Source organism: Canis lupus, chromosome 17 (assembly GCF_003254725.2).
Source record: "Canis lupus dingo isolate Sandy chromosome 17, ASM325472v2, whole genome shotgun sequence".
Classification (NCBI taxonomy): domain Eukaryota; kingdom Metazoa; phylum Chordata; class Mammalia; order Carnivora; family Canidae; genus Canis; species Canis lupus.
This window is the reverse complement of record NC_064259.1, coordinates 4536102-4554424: the sequence shown is the minus strand read 5'-3', so window position 1 is coordinate 4554424 and position 18323 is coordinate 4536102. Positions and strand designations below refer to the sequence as shown.

The 18323-nt window shown below is 43.5% G+C and overlaps 1 protein-coding gene across 2 annotated transcripts in view; it reads right to left on the bottom strand.

Moving 5' to 3' along the window:
- The window catches only part of RNF144A (ring finger protein 144A), a 117783-nt gene that overhangs the window by 85476 nt on the left and 13984 nt on the right, over positions 1-18323 (bottom strand). For both annotated transcript variants that reach the window (XM_049095373.1, XM_025454740.3), the window contains exon 2: positions 3700-3897. In XM_049095373.1, the coding sequence (XP_048951330.1) occupies positions 3700-3897 (198 nt within the window). The remainder of the gene's footprint in view (positions 1-3699; positions 3898-18323) is intronic.

Here is an 18323-nt window from a genome sequence, read left to right as displayed (position 1 = left end):
CAGCATCTTTAACTTGCCATTTTCTAAAAATACTGCTCATTGAACCCCCTCGGCTGCTCTGAAACCGATGGCACAGGAGCAGGCTACTGGGATTTTCGGTTCTAGTTAGTGTTTTGAACGCCCTCTGCCCTAACGCTTCACCAGCCCGGGCTGAGCAGAGGCACGCGGTCAGCGCCAGCCCTTCCCCGGTCACGGCCAAGGCCCCGGGGCGGGGAGGGCGCGGCTCGGCGGGGGGGCTCTCAGCCCAGGACATCTTTTCCCACCAATGACAGTCTCCACTGGACGGAAAAAACCAACCAGAATTATCTTTCGGATTTAGCTACTTCAATCACAGAAGTGTGAATCGGGGGAGGTTTAGATCCCATGAAGACTGTTTCTCTTTATAAATCCCAAACATTTAAAAATATCTCTGCTTGTGCTGGAATGTCATTTTCTGGCATTCTGGCCTCTTCAACATGAATTTTTTGTGACTGTGAAGCCATTTCCCAGCTCTCGGAATTTGCTGGAGACAGAGACTCCCGAACAGAACGTCCTGGGAGGTGCGCGTGGGCAGGAAGAAAGGCCGGTTGCACGCAGCCTCACGGCGCCTCTTCTCCAGGGAGTGTTGCCGGCTCCCGCACACCTGAGCACACGCTCTGGGCCTCTGCGCCAGTACGTGCACTGCACAAGTAGATGCAGTAACCCTCAAGTGTTAAGGTTAAGGTTAAAAAACAAAAGGTGAGCACACACATAGTTTCCAAGGCATGTGAAGAAGGGGAGGGGGAGCTGCAAATGTCAACGTCCACGTTTCCTCTTTCCTTTCCGCGGTGAGGAGGGCCTGCACACCTCCGCACACCTCGCTCTGCCTCAGCAAAGCAGTGTGCACTCCCAGCATCACTCCAGGGGCCTCGTGGCTGCTCGCTCTGAAGTCCAACAGCAGAAGCCAGGCTGAGTAACGAGGAGCCAGGGCCTGCAGAAGGCCCTCTACCCAGGGTCCCTGCGTGACTGCAGCCCAGCACCTGTGTCCCTCAACCACTCAGGACCCCTGACCGGACAGTGCTGACCCTCCTCAGCACCTCCTCCACCCATCTCCATCCAGCCCAGGCTCTTTCTCGCTAGCCCCTGCATCACCGCCTGCAGATCCGTCTGCCCAGGGCCACCTGCCTCCTGCATACACATGGTCACTCTGCACCCCATCTCCATCTCTGCTCAGCCAAACAAGAATTCAATTCTTGACCTACTGGGTGCCTTCGAGTCCCCAGCAGAGCTGTCTAAAGAAACACATGATCACACTGACGTGACCACTCGTGCTAAAGGGCTCTTCACGCCTCCCCCTGTCTTCCCAAATGTGCAACCTCTCCTCCACTGCAGCACTCTCAGCTGGCCACCCTGTCTCCTATTTCACAAAGAAAATATAAGCAATCAGAAGAAGCCTGCTGAGTGAGCGGCACGCCTGGGCACCCACGAATCTCGCCAGCCTATCCCCCACCCCACACATTTACCTGCCCGCCTCCTCAAGCAGGTATGCGTGTACACAGATGCACCTCTCACCGGCTCGAGAAACGATTGCCACAACCCCCCGCCCTGCATTATCAATTTTTCACTCTCTACTGACTCACTGCCACCAGCACGCAAGTGTGATGCTAATGCTTCCCACTGAAAATTAAGTCTCTTGGCCTTCGTTACCCAGCAGACACCACCCCATATTCTGCTCCCTTGGCAGCAAAGCTTCTCAAAACAGTTGTCAACAATCTGTTTCTCCAACCCCTCCCCTCCATCCGTCCCTCTCTACCCACTCCAACGGCGCTTTTCTGTTGCCACGGTCACCAGACCCCCGTGTCTTTTTACTCTTCTCACCAGAGCCACCAAGGACCCGCATGGCGTTGACCCAAGAGGGCTCTCAGCGCTCATCCCACCTGGACCATCAGCTTGTAAGCCCCTGGCTCCTAGATGACTTCATGAAGCTTCCCAGATGCCACCCGCTCGGTCTCCCTGTACATCTCTGGCTGTTCCTGCCTGGTCTCCTTTGCTGTCTCCTCCTCTTCTTAGGGCTACAAATGTCACAGGGCCCCGGCCTCAAAGCCCTCCTTTCCCTGGGATCTCATCTGATCTTCTTCCTCTAAAGGCCGTCCACAGGCCCAAGGCTCCCATTAAACTCCAGCTCAGATCACAGGCCTCAGCAGGAGGATCTATATACCACCGTCACTCCGCATCTCTAAGACTCCCTCAAAGTGCTCAAAACTCAATTCTAATCCCTCTCTGTACCCCAACTCTACCTGCGGACTTGCCCGTCTCACGGGTAACAACTCTGTCTACTTACACCAGCTAAAATCGTTGATGTACCTACAGACTTGTCCCTTCCTATCACCACCCCACACCCATAGGACATCTCAAGGACTCTGTCATCAAACTGTATCCCGATGTGACCACTTTTCACTACTTCCACGGCCACCAGTGGAGCAAGCCACCATTATGTCTTCTCTGAATTAGTATAATGGATTTCTCTATGGGCCTCTAAATGGTCTCCTCGGCTATCCTCATCCCCCACCCCCTACATCCTGTATCAACACAGAGGCCAGAATGAGCCTGTTAAAATGGAATGCAGATCCTGTCCCTTCTCTGCTTAGTACCCGGCACTGACTTCCCATCATCCAAACTAGAATTCCCCAACAGCCTGCAGATAGACATGCTCAGATCCCTGCTACCTCCTGACCACCTGGTTCCCCTCCAGCCGCCCTGCCTCCCTGGTGTTTCTCCAACACGCCTGTGGACCTCTGCACCTTCCTTTCCTTTTAACTACAATGCTCTCGTCCCAGACGCTAAGTGGTTAGTTAGCACAACTCCTTAAATCCGTGTTCAAACGTTAACTTCTTACTGACGCCTTCCTGACCACTCCCTTTAAAACTGTCACCTGCCCCACCCTCTTAAACTTGGTCTACTTTTCCTTTCCTCCACAATATTCATGCCTTGTCACGAAACATGTAATTTCCTTCTTCACGCTGTCAGCTGCCTGTGGCCTGTCTCTGTGCCCGTCCCCACCCCCATCCTCCACTCATACTGCCATGGAAGCAGGGGTTTGTGTCTGCTGTGTTCACTGTGTGTCCTGAGTTAGAGCAGCACCCGGCGGGACACCTGGGTGGCTCAGTCGGTGGCTCATCTACCCTACACTCAGGTCATGATCTCGGGGTCCTGGGATCGAGCTCCACGTCAGGCTCCCTGCTTCTCCCTCTGCCTCTGCCCCTCCTCCATGTGCTCTCTCTCCCTCTCTCTCTCGCTCTCTCTCTCCTCTAGGTCTCAAATAAATGAATAAAATCTTTAAAAAAATAAAATAAAACGGCATCTGGCACAACGCAGGAGCACAGCCCTTAGGTTCTCGACGAATTAATGAATCAGTGAGACCCTGCATACATCTTCTAGACCTGTTTCCTGATGTACAACATGACACTAGCAATATCAACCCCACAGCTTGCTATAAGCAGTAAATGAGGACCCGTGTGGAAATCTTCATAAAATATTAATTACTATAACAGCTTAACATAATATGTCAAGAATCATCCTTAAAATTAATTCAGAAGTGTACTCGGTAACTGCTTAACATGATGTAGCTCAAGAGGTAGAGAAAAATCCACCCAGGCAGCGGGATAGTCTTCCCACTGGCTGAGATTCTACTAAGTCATAAACGAAAGTTTTCAAGCCTTCATTTTCCAAATTCAAAATTACCTCCGAGAAGTCCTGAGGGGAGGAGAGGAACTGTCTTCTGGTCAAATCCTGGTGTCCTGATGGGCTTTTGTGCATTCAGCTGGTTCCTCTCTTCATGACAGGCCGTCCATAAGGAGCCGTGGGACAGGGTCCTGGGCACTGGGGTCCCTCTAGACCTGGGGATCGGGAGCGTAGCAGACCCCGTAGGGTGCTCGGCACCTGGGAAACGTGAGGAGAGCACAGCTCAGACAGCAGGTTGCAGGAGGAGGAAGCGAGGACCACCGTGCTGACCTCCAATCACCCCAGAACTGACCTTTCAAATCTCCGGGCCAGGAAGGAAGGCTCTTGATATGATTACTAAAAATTCTATCAGATCAAATATTTGGGAAGTATCTAAGTTCACTGGAGAGGTTTGTGGGATAAACCAAATTCCACCAAACAGTTAACAGATAAACCAACCCACACAGATCATTCTCAGAAGGTGTTCCCTTCTGTCCTCCCCCCGTCATAGTCATCAGATTTCTCCCAATTGGATTCCTCTAGGGACAGATTCGGGTCCACTGACAAGCTTAAAAATAAGTCAAGACTATGTTAATTATAATCCCTAAGGTAACCCCGCTAAGAAAATCATTCAAATATATATTAAAAAATAAACAACTGAATTACCATGGTCCACTGGAAACTACTTAGCATAAAAGTAGGTACAACAGAGGAATAAAGGAACAGAAAAGACACAGGACTCATGGGAAACAAGCAGCAAAACAGTAGGCATAATTTCTACCTTATCGGTAATTATATAAAATGGTCTAAACACTCCAATCAAAGGGCAGAAATGGGTAGAATGGATTTTTTAAAGTATGCTGTTAAAAGAGACCTGTTTTAGAACAGTATCAAAAAGAATACGATATTTACAAATAAATTTAACAAAAGATGTGCAAGACCTGTACAGCAGAAACTACCAAAACATCAGTATGAGAATCCAAAGACCTAAATAAACAGACATTCTGCACACACGGGTTGAAAGATACGCTGTTAGGATAGCAACTTGATCCTCGGGTTCAATGTAATGTCCTTTCAAAAACCAGTTTCTCCTTTTTCTTGTTGTTTGGAAATTGACAAGCTGATTCTGAAATTCGGGTAGAAACCTAAGAGACGGGCAGCCCTGGTGGCGCAGTGGTTTAGCACCGCCTGCAGCCCAGGGCGTGATCCTGGAGACCGTGGATGGAGTCCCACGTCAGGCTCTCTGCATGGAGCCTGCTTCTCCTTCTGCCTGTGTCTCTGCCTCTCTCTCTCTCTGCATCTCTATGAAAAGAAAGAAAGAAAGAAAGAAAGAAAGAAAGAAAGAAAGAAAGAAAGAAAGAAACCTAAGAGACTTCGAAGAGCCACAAGAACAATGAAAAAGAAATGCAAAGTTGGAGGAGTCATGCTCCCTGATGTCAAAAAGAAGAAAAGAAGAAGAAGAAGAAGAAGAAGAAGAAGAAGAAGAAGAAGAAGAAGGAAGAAGAAGAAGAAGAAGAAGAAGAAGAAGAAGAAGAAGAAGAAGAAGCTATAGTAATCAAGATGGTGTAGCACTATGAGATCCCACCTCACACCAGTGAGAATGGGGAAAATTAACAAGGCAGGAAACCACACATGTTGGAGAGGATATGGAGAAAGGGGAACCCTCTTACACTGTTGGTGGGAATGTGAACTGGTGCAGCCACTCTGGAAAACTGTGTGGAGGTTCCTCAAAGAGTTAAAAATAGACCTGCCCTACGACCCAGCAATTGCACTGTTGGGGATTTACCCCAAAGATACAGATACAGTGATACAGATGCCGGGACACCTGCACCCTGATGTTTCTAGCAGCAATGTCCACAATAGCCAAACTGTGGAAGGAGCCTCGGTGTCCATCGAAAGATGATGGATAGAGAAGCTGTGGTCTATGTATACAATGGAATATTCCTCAGCCATTAGAAACGACAAATACCCACCATTTGCTTCGATGTGGATGGACCTGGAGGGTATTATGCTGAGTGAAGTAAGTCAATCGGAGAAGGACAAACATTATATGGTCTCATTCATTTGGGAAATATAAAAAACAGTGAAAGGGAATAAAGGGGAAAGGAGAGAAAATGAGTGGGAAATATCAGAGAGGGAGACAGTATATAAGAGACCCCTAACTCTGGGAAACGAACAAGGGGTGGTGGAAAGGGAGGAGGGCGGGGGATGGGGGTGACTGGGTGATGGGTACTGAGGGGGCACTTGATGGGATGAGCACTGGGTGTTATGCTATATGTTGGCAAATTGAACTCCAAGAAATAAAGAAATAAAGAAATAAATTCTTTAAAAAAAAAACAAAAAAGATGGTGTGGCACTGGCCTAAGGACAGACCTACAGATCACTGGGTTAGAATGGACCAGTCCAGAAATAAACCCAGACATTAATGGGTAATTGATTGTCGACAAGAATGCCGTGACGTTTTAAAGGGTAAGTGACAAATACATACACACCAAGAATAGTCACAAGACAGACCTTATACCTTTCTTTTTTTTTAAGATTTTATTTATTCATGAGAGACACAGAGAGAGAGAGAGAGGCAGAGACAGAAGCAGGCTCCCCACAAGGAACCCGATGTGGGACTCGATCCAGGATCCCGGGATCAGGGCCTGAGCCAAAGGCAGACACTCAACCCACTGAGCCATCGAGGCGTCCTGACCTTATACCTTTTACAATAGGTCAGACCTCAGGGTAAGAGCTAAAATTATGCAACGCTTAAGAGAAAAATATAGGAGTAAATCTTTGTGACCTTAGATTAGGTACTAGTTTCTTAGATATGTCACTAAAAGCACAAACAATAAAAAAATACTAAAATTTAAAATTTCATATGTCTGGGGATCCCTGGGTGGCTTGGCAGTTTAGCGCCTGCCTTCAGCCCAGGGCATGATACTGGGGTCCCGGGAACGAGTCCCGCATGAGGCTCCCTGCATGGAGCCTATTTCTCCCTCTGCCTGTGTCTCTGCCCCTCTCTCTCTCTCTCTCTCTCTCTCTCTCTATCTCTCATGAATAAATAAATAAAATATTTAAAAAAATAATAGTAAGATAAAATAAAATTTTCTGTGGCCAAAAACATCACAAGTAAAAAACAACCCACAAAAGAGAAAATACATACAAAACCTACACCCAACAGGGACCTCGGATCTATCTAGATGATATAAAGAACCCACACAGCTCAATAGTAAAAAGACAAATAACCCAAGTCAAAAGTGGGCAAACGTATTAATAGACATTTCTTCAAAAAAGATATTCAAATGTCCACTAAGCACATAAAAGCATCTGACATTCGATTAACACAAATTTTGTATGTTAGGTGCATTACATACTGTAATCTTATAAAGTACCATAGAGAAAAGGAAATGCTGTTAAAATCCTGAGGAAGAGAAAATACACTCACAGAACTGTATATATTTATTGAGAAAAAAATATGCGTATAAGTGGACCGTGCAGTTCAAACCTATGTTGTCTGAGGGTCAACTATACTCTAAAATAGTGAATTGTACCTCGATGAAACTATTATTAAAAAAGAAACATCAGGGGCACCTGGGTGGCTCAGTTGGTGGAATGTGTGGTTCTTGGTTTTGGGATCATGAGTTCAAGCCCCACGTTGGGTGTAAAGATTGCTTAAACAAATAAACTTAGAGAGAGAGAGAGAGAAACATCACTGGAAAAAGTTTTTTAAAAAGTAAGGCAAGATAGCCCCTGAATTTCCCAAACTCTTCTCAAGCACAGTGTCTGCTCGGAACGTAACGCCAACATTTGAACTTGACTTATTTTTAGGCGTATGGTCAGGGAGCAAAGAACAAAATCAATTCCGTTTTTCTCGTCCCTTCAAAGAGGGGCATCAGAGAGCAGCAGATGCTTAAATCTGATAGGCATGAGATACGTCCCAGTGGCTAAACCCACAGCTATTCCTTCCTCGCTTTGCCTAACACGGCAAGCGTTCCCACGCGCGGCCTGGGCCAGGGAACTCCCCTGCACTGCTCAGGACCGGGCTCCTGAGTGCAAAGCCTTCCACGTTAAGGCTGAGACTTGCACCTGCCCCCAGACCGCTGGCTCTTGCACACAGCAAGCCTCTTCACCTGCGGAAAGCGGCACCTCCTCGGTCCTGAACGCATCCAGACACAGCCTCCAGAAAACCTGGTCACAATTTTGCAAATCTATTCTCTGCCTTTACTTGGCAATAAATTCAGACCCTTCCAACAAAACACAACAGAATACAGTCTCTCTTACAACCTGCGTCTGCCACTTTTCCCAGATAAGAAGATCCAGTGGATAGAATTATCATCTTCAGCAGGAAGGAAAAGCTCTCTGCTCAGCTGGAGCTCAGGCAACAGGAGACTTTTCTAGCTGCCTTTTAACAAGAGTTATAAAGGGAGGCTGCATGCAGAGCTCTCGACCCAGAGGGTGTGCCATGAGCCCGTGTGGCTTTCAGTTTGTTGGCAGGTTGCAAAACCCCCTGACCTCACTTCCCCGGAGCCCCACTGGCAGGGAGCTGGCCTGCACCTGCACTGCCCCAGCGCAACAACCAGGCAGCAGTGATAGTGCTGCAGCACTGCCCACGGTGGCTTGTCCATCCACGCGGGGTGCGGGCCGTGGCAGCCTCCAGCCGCCGCTCACTTACCCGGTGGCGAGCTCTGCTCTTCGCAGTGCCCTGTCTACAAAGCTGCAGGGAGTGTGAGTGGTTGGTCCCTGTCCTGACATTTCCCCACAAGCCCTGCTATTGTTAGCGCACAGTGCCGCAGAGCACCAGGAATGCACATGTCGTGGTGGAGCCGAAACACCAATGGTAAATATTCAGCTATCAACCTTTTTTTTCACTCCTACCATCTGCTGAGATACCGGGTAGGAGTGCTACAAAAATGGATGGAATGTGGGGCGCCTGGCTGGCTCAGAGAAGCGGGAGACTCTTGATATGCTTCCTCTTTGATCTTAGGGTCCTGAGTTCAAGCCCCATGCTAGGGGTAGAGATTACCAAAAAAAAAAAAAAAAAATGGATGGGATGTGGGGCTCCTGGGTGGCTCAATCAGTTAAGCACCTGACTTGTAATTTCGGTTCAGGTCATGCTCTCCAGGTCCTGAGACTGAGCCTCCCATCAGGCTCTGCGCTCAGACGGGAGTCTGCTTGAGATTCTCTCTCTCCCTCTGCCCTCACCCTCTAAAATAAAAAAAAAAAAAAATTTCTTTTTTTTAAATGGGTGGGATATGGCCTTGCTCTCAAGGAGTTCAGACGTTGTACGAATCTTCATATCCACACATTACCCTTTAAGTGCCCAAAGAAAAAACTACTTTTAGTAGTTTTCTGTCACTTGAGGTAGCTTATAATTTGAAGTAAATATGATATACTAAAGCATGGGATGAATCTTCTCATCTCATGAGTATGCCCCTGTGGTAATTTCAATTTCACTTCAATATAATTTCATGAATTCACTCCTTTATATGAACTTAGACAGTATATCAAATTATGAACAGAAGACTTGGTTATTTGGGATAACCTGAAAAAGCCAATCTGGTACAAAAATATGCATTGCAGAAGTTATTCCACTCATTTATTCCTTTCACCAACTGTATGTCTGCCAATACATAAATGGGTCCTATTGGAGAGCTACATGTAAGGGTATTCCTTGTTAAATTAATTCACCAAAAAACAGCTGGAATCACTAAAAAAAATAGGGTTAGGGATAAGCATTCAAAACCTTTAGAAGTTTGTTAAAATAGACTCAGATATTATATACACACACATATATACACTCAGATATTATATACATACATGTATATATTCATATTATACATATATACTCAGGTATTATATGTATATACATAGACTCAGATATCACATATATACATGTATACACTCAGGTATTATACACACGCATATATACATCCACTCAGACATTATATATATACACATACATACACTCATAAACCTCAGGGCTGCTGGACCCTGCTGAGGGAGCACTGTGGTCAGAAACAGGGAGGCAAGGGGCCAGGATGAGCATCCCCCAGCCCCACGGAGAAGCTCATGGGCTAGCATACAGTAGCAGAAAACTGTGTTTTAGCTAAAGCTGGGTTTTGCCAGGTAACCATGGAAGGAAAGACAGTGAGAATGTAAGGGGGCAGTGAACACCGAAAAGGAAACAGGACTGATGGTCCAGTGGGGACAAATGTTTCTGAAGACCAGGTGCAAAAAAGACTAGAGGGAGGATGGTGATCAGAGTGGGTGCTGGATGTCCAGATGTCACAATCACGAGGTATCCCTCTGGAAATAGACAGGAGACATCAGATGGAAGACAAGATGACTGGAAAGCAGGTCTAGGGAGAAACAGGATCCCAGTTTCAGAATGATTTTCTGTGTAGATGAACAAATGGCAAAAGCAGTGGATATACTGGTAAAATCCTCAGGGGGCATAGAGGAGGGATGAGGGAGGGCATAGGTCAGAAGACTCAAACAAGAGGGAATGGGGATGGGAGTCTGAAATGCGTGTCTCAAGGGAGCAAGGGATGTTTAGGGAAGAAGAGAAACAGTGATCTAGAAGCAGCAAGGAGGAGAAAGAGGTATCAACCCCACAGTGACAGATATGTTGGCAGACTCAGTGGCAAGTGCAACACAGGCAAGAGCATAGACGCTGCACAAGAGCTGTGCTCATGCAAGAGAGGACAGGAGATCCCTGGTCTGTGGTCAGAAGCCGGTCGGGGCAGCCTGAGTCCATCCAGAGCAGAGCTCCTGCATGTACCCCTCTCCCCCTCGGCATCTTCTACATGATACTTTAAATACTTCTTTGCATTGTCTCCAAATGATTGGGGAAAGACCGGTGCTTCATTAACTAGCATTGGGACAAAGGCTACAACTGGGAAAAAATCAGGCTTGTTTCCTAACAATGCCTAAAGGTAAAACTACAACCTGTTACCAAAAAAAGAAAAAAAAAAAAAAAAAGCATAAATTGCCTAAATTATTTATAACCCAGAAGCAGGGCAGACCTTCCAAAGCAAACTTCAAAATTAAGTAAGAAAAAAGATGCCATCAGATCAACAATGATTAAAAATTCAACATGGCTGTTCAAGAACTCAATATTGTTGTATTGTTGAGTGTGGTGTAATAGGAACTTTCATTTATTTTTTAGGAGTATAATGGGTGCCATTTATAAAATTATTTGGAAATAGTTCCTAATATAAAACATGCAGAGGGGCCTGACTGGCTCAGTCAGTTAAGCATCTGACTGGATTTTGGCTCAGGTCATTATCTCAGAGTCATGGATCGAGCCCCACATGGGGCTCTGCTCTGGGTATGGAGCCCTCTGCCTGTCCCCCCACTCGCTTGCTCTCTCTCTCAAATAAATGAATCTTTAAAGATACATATATAAAACACATGTATACCTTTGACCCACATGTGCTACCCTGAGTATTTACTCTACAGATAGACTGTCAAAAATATTTCCTACATATGAAAAACATATTCTTGGTGACATTCTTTGTAAGAGCCACACTAGAAAGCCACTGAAATGTCCATCAAGAGGGACAATGTGAATAAATACTGTAGTGTTATCCATGCAAGTCAAGAATGAGCTGAACCTGGAGGGGCTGGTATGAAGAAATGTCTACAACATAACGGCAAATAAAAAAACATAACACAAAACAATTCATACAACAACCCAATTTGGAAACATAACTTTAAGTAAGACACTCACACATAATTTTTCTAGAAGAATGTAGAAAAAGGAAAAACCTGTTGATAATCAATTTAGACTAAAGGGAATTTTACTTTCCATTTTATTCCTAATTGATTTTTTTTAACTTCTGCATTTATAACTCTCAGTTTTTAGAGCTAAAGATTTTTTTTGAGCTAGAGATTTTTGTTTTTAAGATTTTGTTTATTTATTCACGAGAGACACAGAGAGAGAGAGAGAGAGAGAGGCAGAGGCAGAGGAAGAAGCAGGCTCCACGCAGGAAGCCCGATGTGGGACTCGATCCCAGGACTGCGGGATCACATCCTGAACTGAAGTCAGATGCTCAACTGCTGAGACACCCAGGTGCTCCATTGAGCTAAAGATCTTTGATGAGAAAAAAATTATTATTTTTGTTTGGCCTCATGAAAAATCACGTTAAGTACAACATATCACAACTCTGCATTAAAATCCCACCAAAAGGCCCCCCTGCTTTGCATTGCTAAATGCGCAATGCAAATCCTTGGTGCAGGGCCTGCTCTGACATCTCCACAGGGATTAGTTAATGGAAGCTCCTCCTTCTCCTAGTCTTTCTCTCCTCTCCACAATGAATGCACTTTTAGACTTGGTGCCAACTAGTCATCAGCACAGAACTGTGCTCACGAACCCCCCCCCCCCCACTTACCTATAACTCCTTACACACAGACACAAAGTAATCCAAAGGCAATCCTGCTTCTCCCCAGTCTTTCCAAGTTGACAATTTCTTTTAGCTGCTGCCCAACATGCAAGTTACTATTCCCCAAATCAACATAGTTCTATGCATTTCAGCTGGAACAGCCAAGATAAGTGGAGATTTTCGCATATGCAATTTGTTTGACTTTAATATGAATAGAGGTCTTGTCCTGCTTCAAGAAAGCCATCTCTGTCTACAGGCATTGTACACTAATGGTCATGCACGCTGGGGGACAGAAGGCCCCACAGGCATCCCTTTAGAGCTGTCCTGCAGTTAGTTATTCCACATTTGTCTTCTCTGGGGGAAAATAAAATACCTTCTCCAATAATGAAGACATTTGTGAAATTAGCTATGGAACAAATTCATTGGCTCATTGACTATCAATTAATTAAGAGAGTTGTTTTTTTAAAAATTCTCTTGTGATAAAAGGCATTTGGCTAATTCCACCATCATTCCTGATTCTGAGAAATGACTCATAAAAATGAAGCTGATTTTTAGCTTTAAACCTGCTCACACAAAGAGCTGACTGATTTACCCAACTGGATACTGAATTAGGCACAAAATAAGAAGCCTGTTAAAAAAAAAAAAAAAAAAAAAAAAAAAAAAAAAAAGAAGCCTGTTATAGTAGAGGCATGACCAAAGGGGGAAAAAAATTAGAATGGTGAGATAAAACATACACCAACTTTAAAGAACTTAGAAATAGTTCCTTTGACTATGCAGTTTGAAAAGGAAGAAGGTAGATTTTATGTGCCAATAAGGAAAAAAAAAAAAAATCTCCAGATTAAGTAGCAAAAAGCAATATGCAGTATTTCCCATTTAAAACGGGACGTGAGGGGGCTGGGGCGCAAGTACATGAAAGAAACTGATTGGCAGCTAAATGCCTGGGGCAGGAGAAAGAATTGATTTGCACTATAAAAGTTTTTGTACCGCTAGATTTTTGAATTTTTAATGTACTATATATCTTTTATTGAAGTGAAATTCACATAACATAAAATTAACCATTTTAAAGTGAACGATTCAGTGGCATTTACTACGTTCACAATGTTGTGCAATCAGCACTTTCAGTTCCAAAATACTTCCATCACCCCAAAATAAAACACATTACACATTAAACAGGAATTTGCCACCCCTCCCCCTGTCCAGTTCCTGGCAACCGGCAATCTGCATTCTGTCTCTGTGGTTTTACCTATGCTGGCTATCCTGTATACATGAGGTAACACAATAAGTGACCTTCTGTGTCTGGTGTCTTTTATACTTCATTTTTAAACACTAACATTTAAATCAAATATTTCCTGGAAATATTCTATCCCAGTCATTCACTGTAAGTTTTTTTCACAAATATTTGAAGGCCTAATATCTGGAAACCAATTATATCATGGCCCATAGATGACAGAGAAGTGAAACAATCCATGCAAAGATTATCCAGATAATTATTTTCTGCTTAATGGTGCAAAGGTTATCAGTCAACTGAGAATTCTGAACACACAACCTACACAGTATACCTTGCAAGCTATTCTAAGTCATCTATAAGAAACAGAATTTAGAGTCAAAGCTGGAAGGGAAGCTGGAGGACTTATTACATTTTACTTATAGGTTGGAAAGTCAAAGCCCATAAACACAACAGTGGGCGGCTTCACACTGCAGGGAGAGCCCTGTGCCCGTCGGTGCCCACACCACTACCATGGCCATGTCTTCATAGGGCTTGTAGATGACCAAACAAGAGGAAGGAAGCAGAGCACATGTGGGCATAAAACTCTGAGGATGGCAGTCTGAGGCTTAGCTCCTGTTTAACATGTACCGTACAGGAAAACTGTTGGTCACATCCTCCCAAGAAAATGCTGGACAAACCAAGAATCCAGCACTTCTTGCAACCATCAGAAAATGGGTCACAGGGCAAACCAATCCTCCAAAATCTGGAGACAGGTGAGACAAAGAGATTCACAGCCATGATCTGCTCATCAGGGGGAGAATATCAGGGCCACCATTGATAGGAACACCTGCTTGGGGATTTTCATGAATTGCTGGGGGCTGAGTACGAACTAGCTGAAGAGTGGAAAAGAAACCTCTAGGAGCAGTCTTGAGGGAACCCCTACATTTTTGTGGGTTTGACCCTTCCCCACTCCCACCCCCAGGAATCCCACCGTTCTCATAGCAAAGAGGCCAGAAAAGCCCATTTTCAGCTCAGGACAGGGGAATAGTTACCAAGTGAAGAATTCTGGGAGCAGTCCTCATGACACAGACCCATCCGGCAGGCCCCGAGGAAGGGCAGTGACCTGACTCCAGCCTTGCATCTTCCTCAGCTCACCCAGGAGGGACAAAATAGCTTAGAAACACTGGACCAGGCTGGGTGCACTGGCCTGCTAGAAGACTGAGGGTTAATCCTAAGAGCACAGAATCTTCTCCTGCCCCTGACACTTACACTATGGCCCATTAACAAAGTCCCATACAATCACAATGAGCACAGCTGAAATGGACCTACTCAAGAAGAAAACCCCAAAGACCCACAGGGCAGATGAAAACAGGACCCTAGAGGAACTGAAGCCTCTCACGCCTACAGTGTCAGCACACAATGAACACAATTCAGCTTCTAGCCAGATCTACGACGCAAAACCTCACACCAGAGACCTTTCACCTTAGTTCTCACACCCAATAGAGCAATGAAAAACCCACAAAGCATGCCAAAAGGCAAGAAAAATCAGAATCTGAAAGGACAACAAGCATCAAAACAAAACTCAGACAGGACACCGATACTGGAATTATCAGACAGGCAATTTACAATAATTATGATGAACGTGTTAAAGACCCTAATGGAAAAAGCAGACAAAATTGCAAGAGCACACAGGTTATATCAGCAGAGAGATGGAATTTTAAAGAAAGAATCAAATAAAATTGTAGAGTAAAAAACTTGCTAAAGAATGAAGAATGCCTTTGTCAGGCTCACCAGCAGACTGAGCACAGGCAGCAAAAAAAAGCAGGGAGCCTGAAGAGTTTGACAGGAAGTTCCCAAACTAAAACACAAACAGAAAAAAAGAGAAATAAAACCCCACAAACAGAACAGAACATCCAAGAACTGTAGGATAATTTAAAATTATATAACATAATGCATAATAGGAATCCTGGAAGGAGAAGGGAGAACAGGGCAAAAAAAAGATATTTGAAGCAAGAATGGTTGAGACAGACACCAAACTACAGATTCAGGGAGCTCAGAGAACATAAAGCAGAATAAATACCCCAAAAAAGTACACCTAGTCATATCACAGTCAATTGCAAAAATCGAAGACACAGTGAAATTTTTGAAAAAAGCCAGAGAGGGCAGAAAATGTTGTATCAAGACAGGAGCAAGAACAAGAATCATGACAAATACCCACCATTTGCTTTGATGTGGATGGAACTGGAGGGCATTATGCTGAGTGAAATAAGTCAATCGGAGAAGGACAAACATGATGTGGTCTCATTCATTTGGGGAATATAAATAATAGTGAAAGGGAATAAAGGGGAAAGGAGAAAAAATAAGTGGGAAATATCAGAAAGGGAGACAGAACATGGAAGACTCCTAACTCTGGGAAATGAACTAAGGGTGGTGAAAGGGGAGGAGGGCGGGGGGTGGGGATGACTGGGTGGCGGGCGCTGAGGTGGGCACTTGACAGGATGAGCACTGGGTGTTATTCTGTATGTTGGCAAATTGAACACTAATAAAAAATAAATTTATTATTAAAAAAAAGAACAAGAATCAGGTCTGACTTCCCTTCAGAAATTATAGAAGCAAGAAGAGAGCAGAGTGAAATATTTATAGCACTGAAAGAAAAATACCAACCTAAAATTCTATTTCCACCAAAACTGTCCTTCAAAAGTAAGACCAGAAAAACAACAAACAAAAACACTCTCAGATAAGCAAAGACTAAGGCAGTGTGTTACCAACTGTCTGTGCTGCAAGAAATATTAAAAGCTCTTCAGAGAGAAGAAAAGTGATATGTCATAAACCCAGATCAACATAACCACAAGAAGAGAGAGAAGGAATAAAAGAAGTTAAAATAAAATATTTTGGGGGAAGCTTGGCTGCCTCAGTTAGAAGAGCATTCAACTTTCAATCCCGAGGTCATGAGTTAGAGCCCCAAATTGGATGTAGAGATTATTTTAAATAAATAAATGAATGAACAAACATTTAAAAAATAAAATAAATATTCTATTTTATTTTCCTTATTTTTAATTGATCTAAAAGAAAATTGTTTCAACAGTAATAACAGAAATGCATTGTGTGATTATGATCAATGGAAAAAAAGAATGAGCAAAGTCATAAGGGAAGGGATAGAAGACCCAGCAATACTCTAAGGTAACATTATTACATATCAAATGGTACAGTATTATTTAAAAATGGGCTTAGTTTGCTTAACAAATGTATACTGCAAACCTTAGGCCAACTACCAAAAATGTTAGAAATTAGTTTAACTGATATAGTAACAGTGGAGACGAAAAAGAATTATATACAATATTCAGAAGCAAAGAAGCCAGTAAAAGAAGGAAAAAAGGAGGGAAAAAAAAGAACAGATGTAATGACTAAAAACAATTATAGGGCACCTGGCTGGCTCAGAGGATGGGGCCTATGACTCTTGATCTCTGGTTGCAGAGATTACTTAAAAATAAAATCTTTAGGGGTACCTGGCTAGGTCAGGAGTAGAGCATGTGACTCCTGATTTCAGAGTTGTAAATTTGAGTTCCACATTGGGTGTAGAGATTACCTGAAAATAAAATCTTAAGGGGCCTGGGTGGCTCAGTTGGTTAAGCATCTATCTGCCTTATGCTCAGGTCATGATCCCAGAGTCCTGGGATCTAGCCCTGCATCAGGCTCCCTGCTTAGTGGGGTGTCTGCTTCTCCCGCTCTCTCTGCCCCTCTCCCCTGCTGGTATCTCTCTCTCAAATAAATAAATAAATAAGTCTTTTAAAATAAATAAAATAAAATCTTAAAATAAATAAACAAAAATAAAATATTAAAAAAACAATTATGAACACAGTAGATATTAATTCAATAATATCAGCAGTCTGAATATATTGGATAAAAGTTAAAAGACTGAGATTTTCAAAGTGGCTAAAAAAAGCAAGACCTAAATCTATGTTATTTAAAGTAATCTACTGTAAATAAGAAGGCTCAGGTTAAAAGTAAAGGGGTGGAGAAAGATATACCGTGCTAATGCTAATCCAAAGAAAGCTAGAGGAGCTATGTTAACTTCAGACAAAGCCAACTTCAGAACAAGGAAAATCACTGGAGATAAACAGGGACATTACATAAGGATACAGGGGTCTGTTCTCCAAGAAATAACACTAAACATATATGCACCTAATAACAGAGCATCAAAATACAGAAGCAAAAACTGACAGACATGCAGGAGGAAATACACAAATCCACAATCACAGCTGGACACCACCACTCCTTTCAGTAACTGACAGATCCAGCAGGCAGAAGTTGACCACGCAGCACTAATAATCAACTTGATTTATTTGACACAATTCAATATTCCATCCAATAACAATAGAATACACATTCCTCCAGCTCCCAGGAAACATTCTAGGCCATAAAACCCACCGTAACAAATAAAAAAAAAAAAAAAAACTGAAATCATATAAGCCCTGCTTTCACATCACAATGGTACTACACTATAAGTCTATGACAAAAAAAAAAAAATTGGAACATCCCCAAATATTTGGAGATTAAACAACACACTTTTAAATGACATGTGGGGCAAAGAAGTCTGAAAAGAAACTAAAAATCATTTTGAACTGAATGAAAACAAAAGTAAAACTTATCAAAATGAGTACAATGTAGCAAAAGCTGTGTTTACAGGGAAATATGTAGTATTAAATGCATGTGTTAGTAAAGCAGAATGATCTAAAGTCAGCCCCTCAAGCTTTCTCTTTAGGAAATGAGAGAAAAGCAACTGAAGCCCAAGGGAAGCAGAAAAAAATAAAAATTAAAAAATTTAAAAAAACAATAAAAATTGGAGCAGAGATCAATGAAATCAAAACAACAATAAAGAAAAACAACAAAATCATGACCTGGTTCTTTGAAAAAATCCATAAAAATCGATAAATATCTAGTCAGGCTAAAACCGTGAAGGGTGAGATGGGTACAGAAGAGGGAAGGGGTGTGCACCTTCCATAAGAAGCAATGGCCAACTCAGCCCACGGCCAGTCTACTTGTCCTGTATCTACCAGCAATGCCAC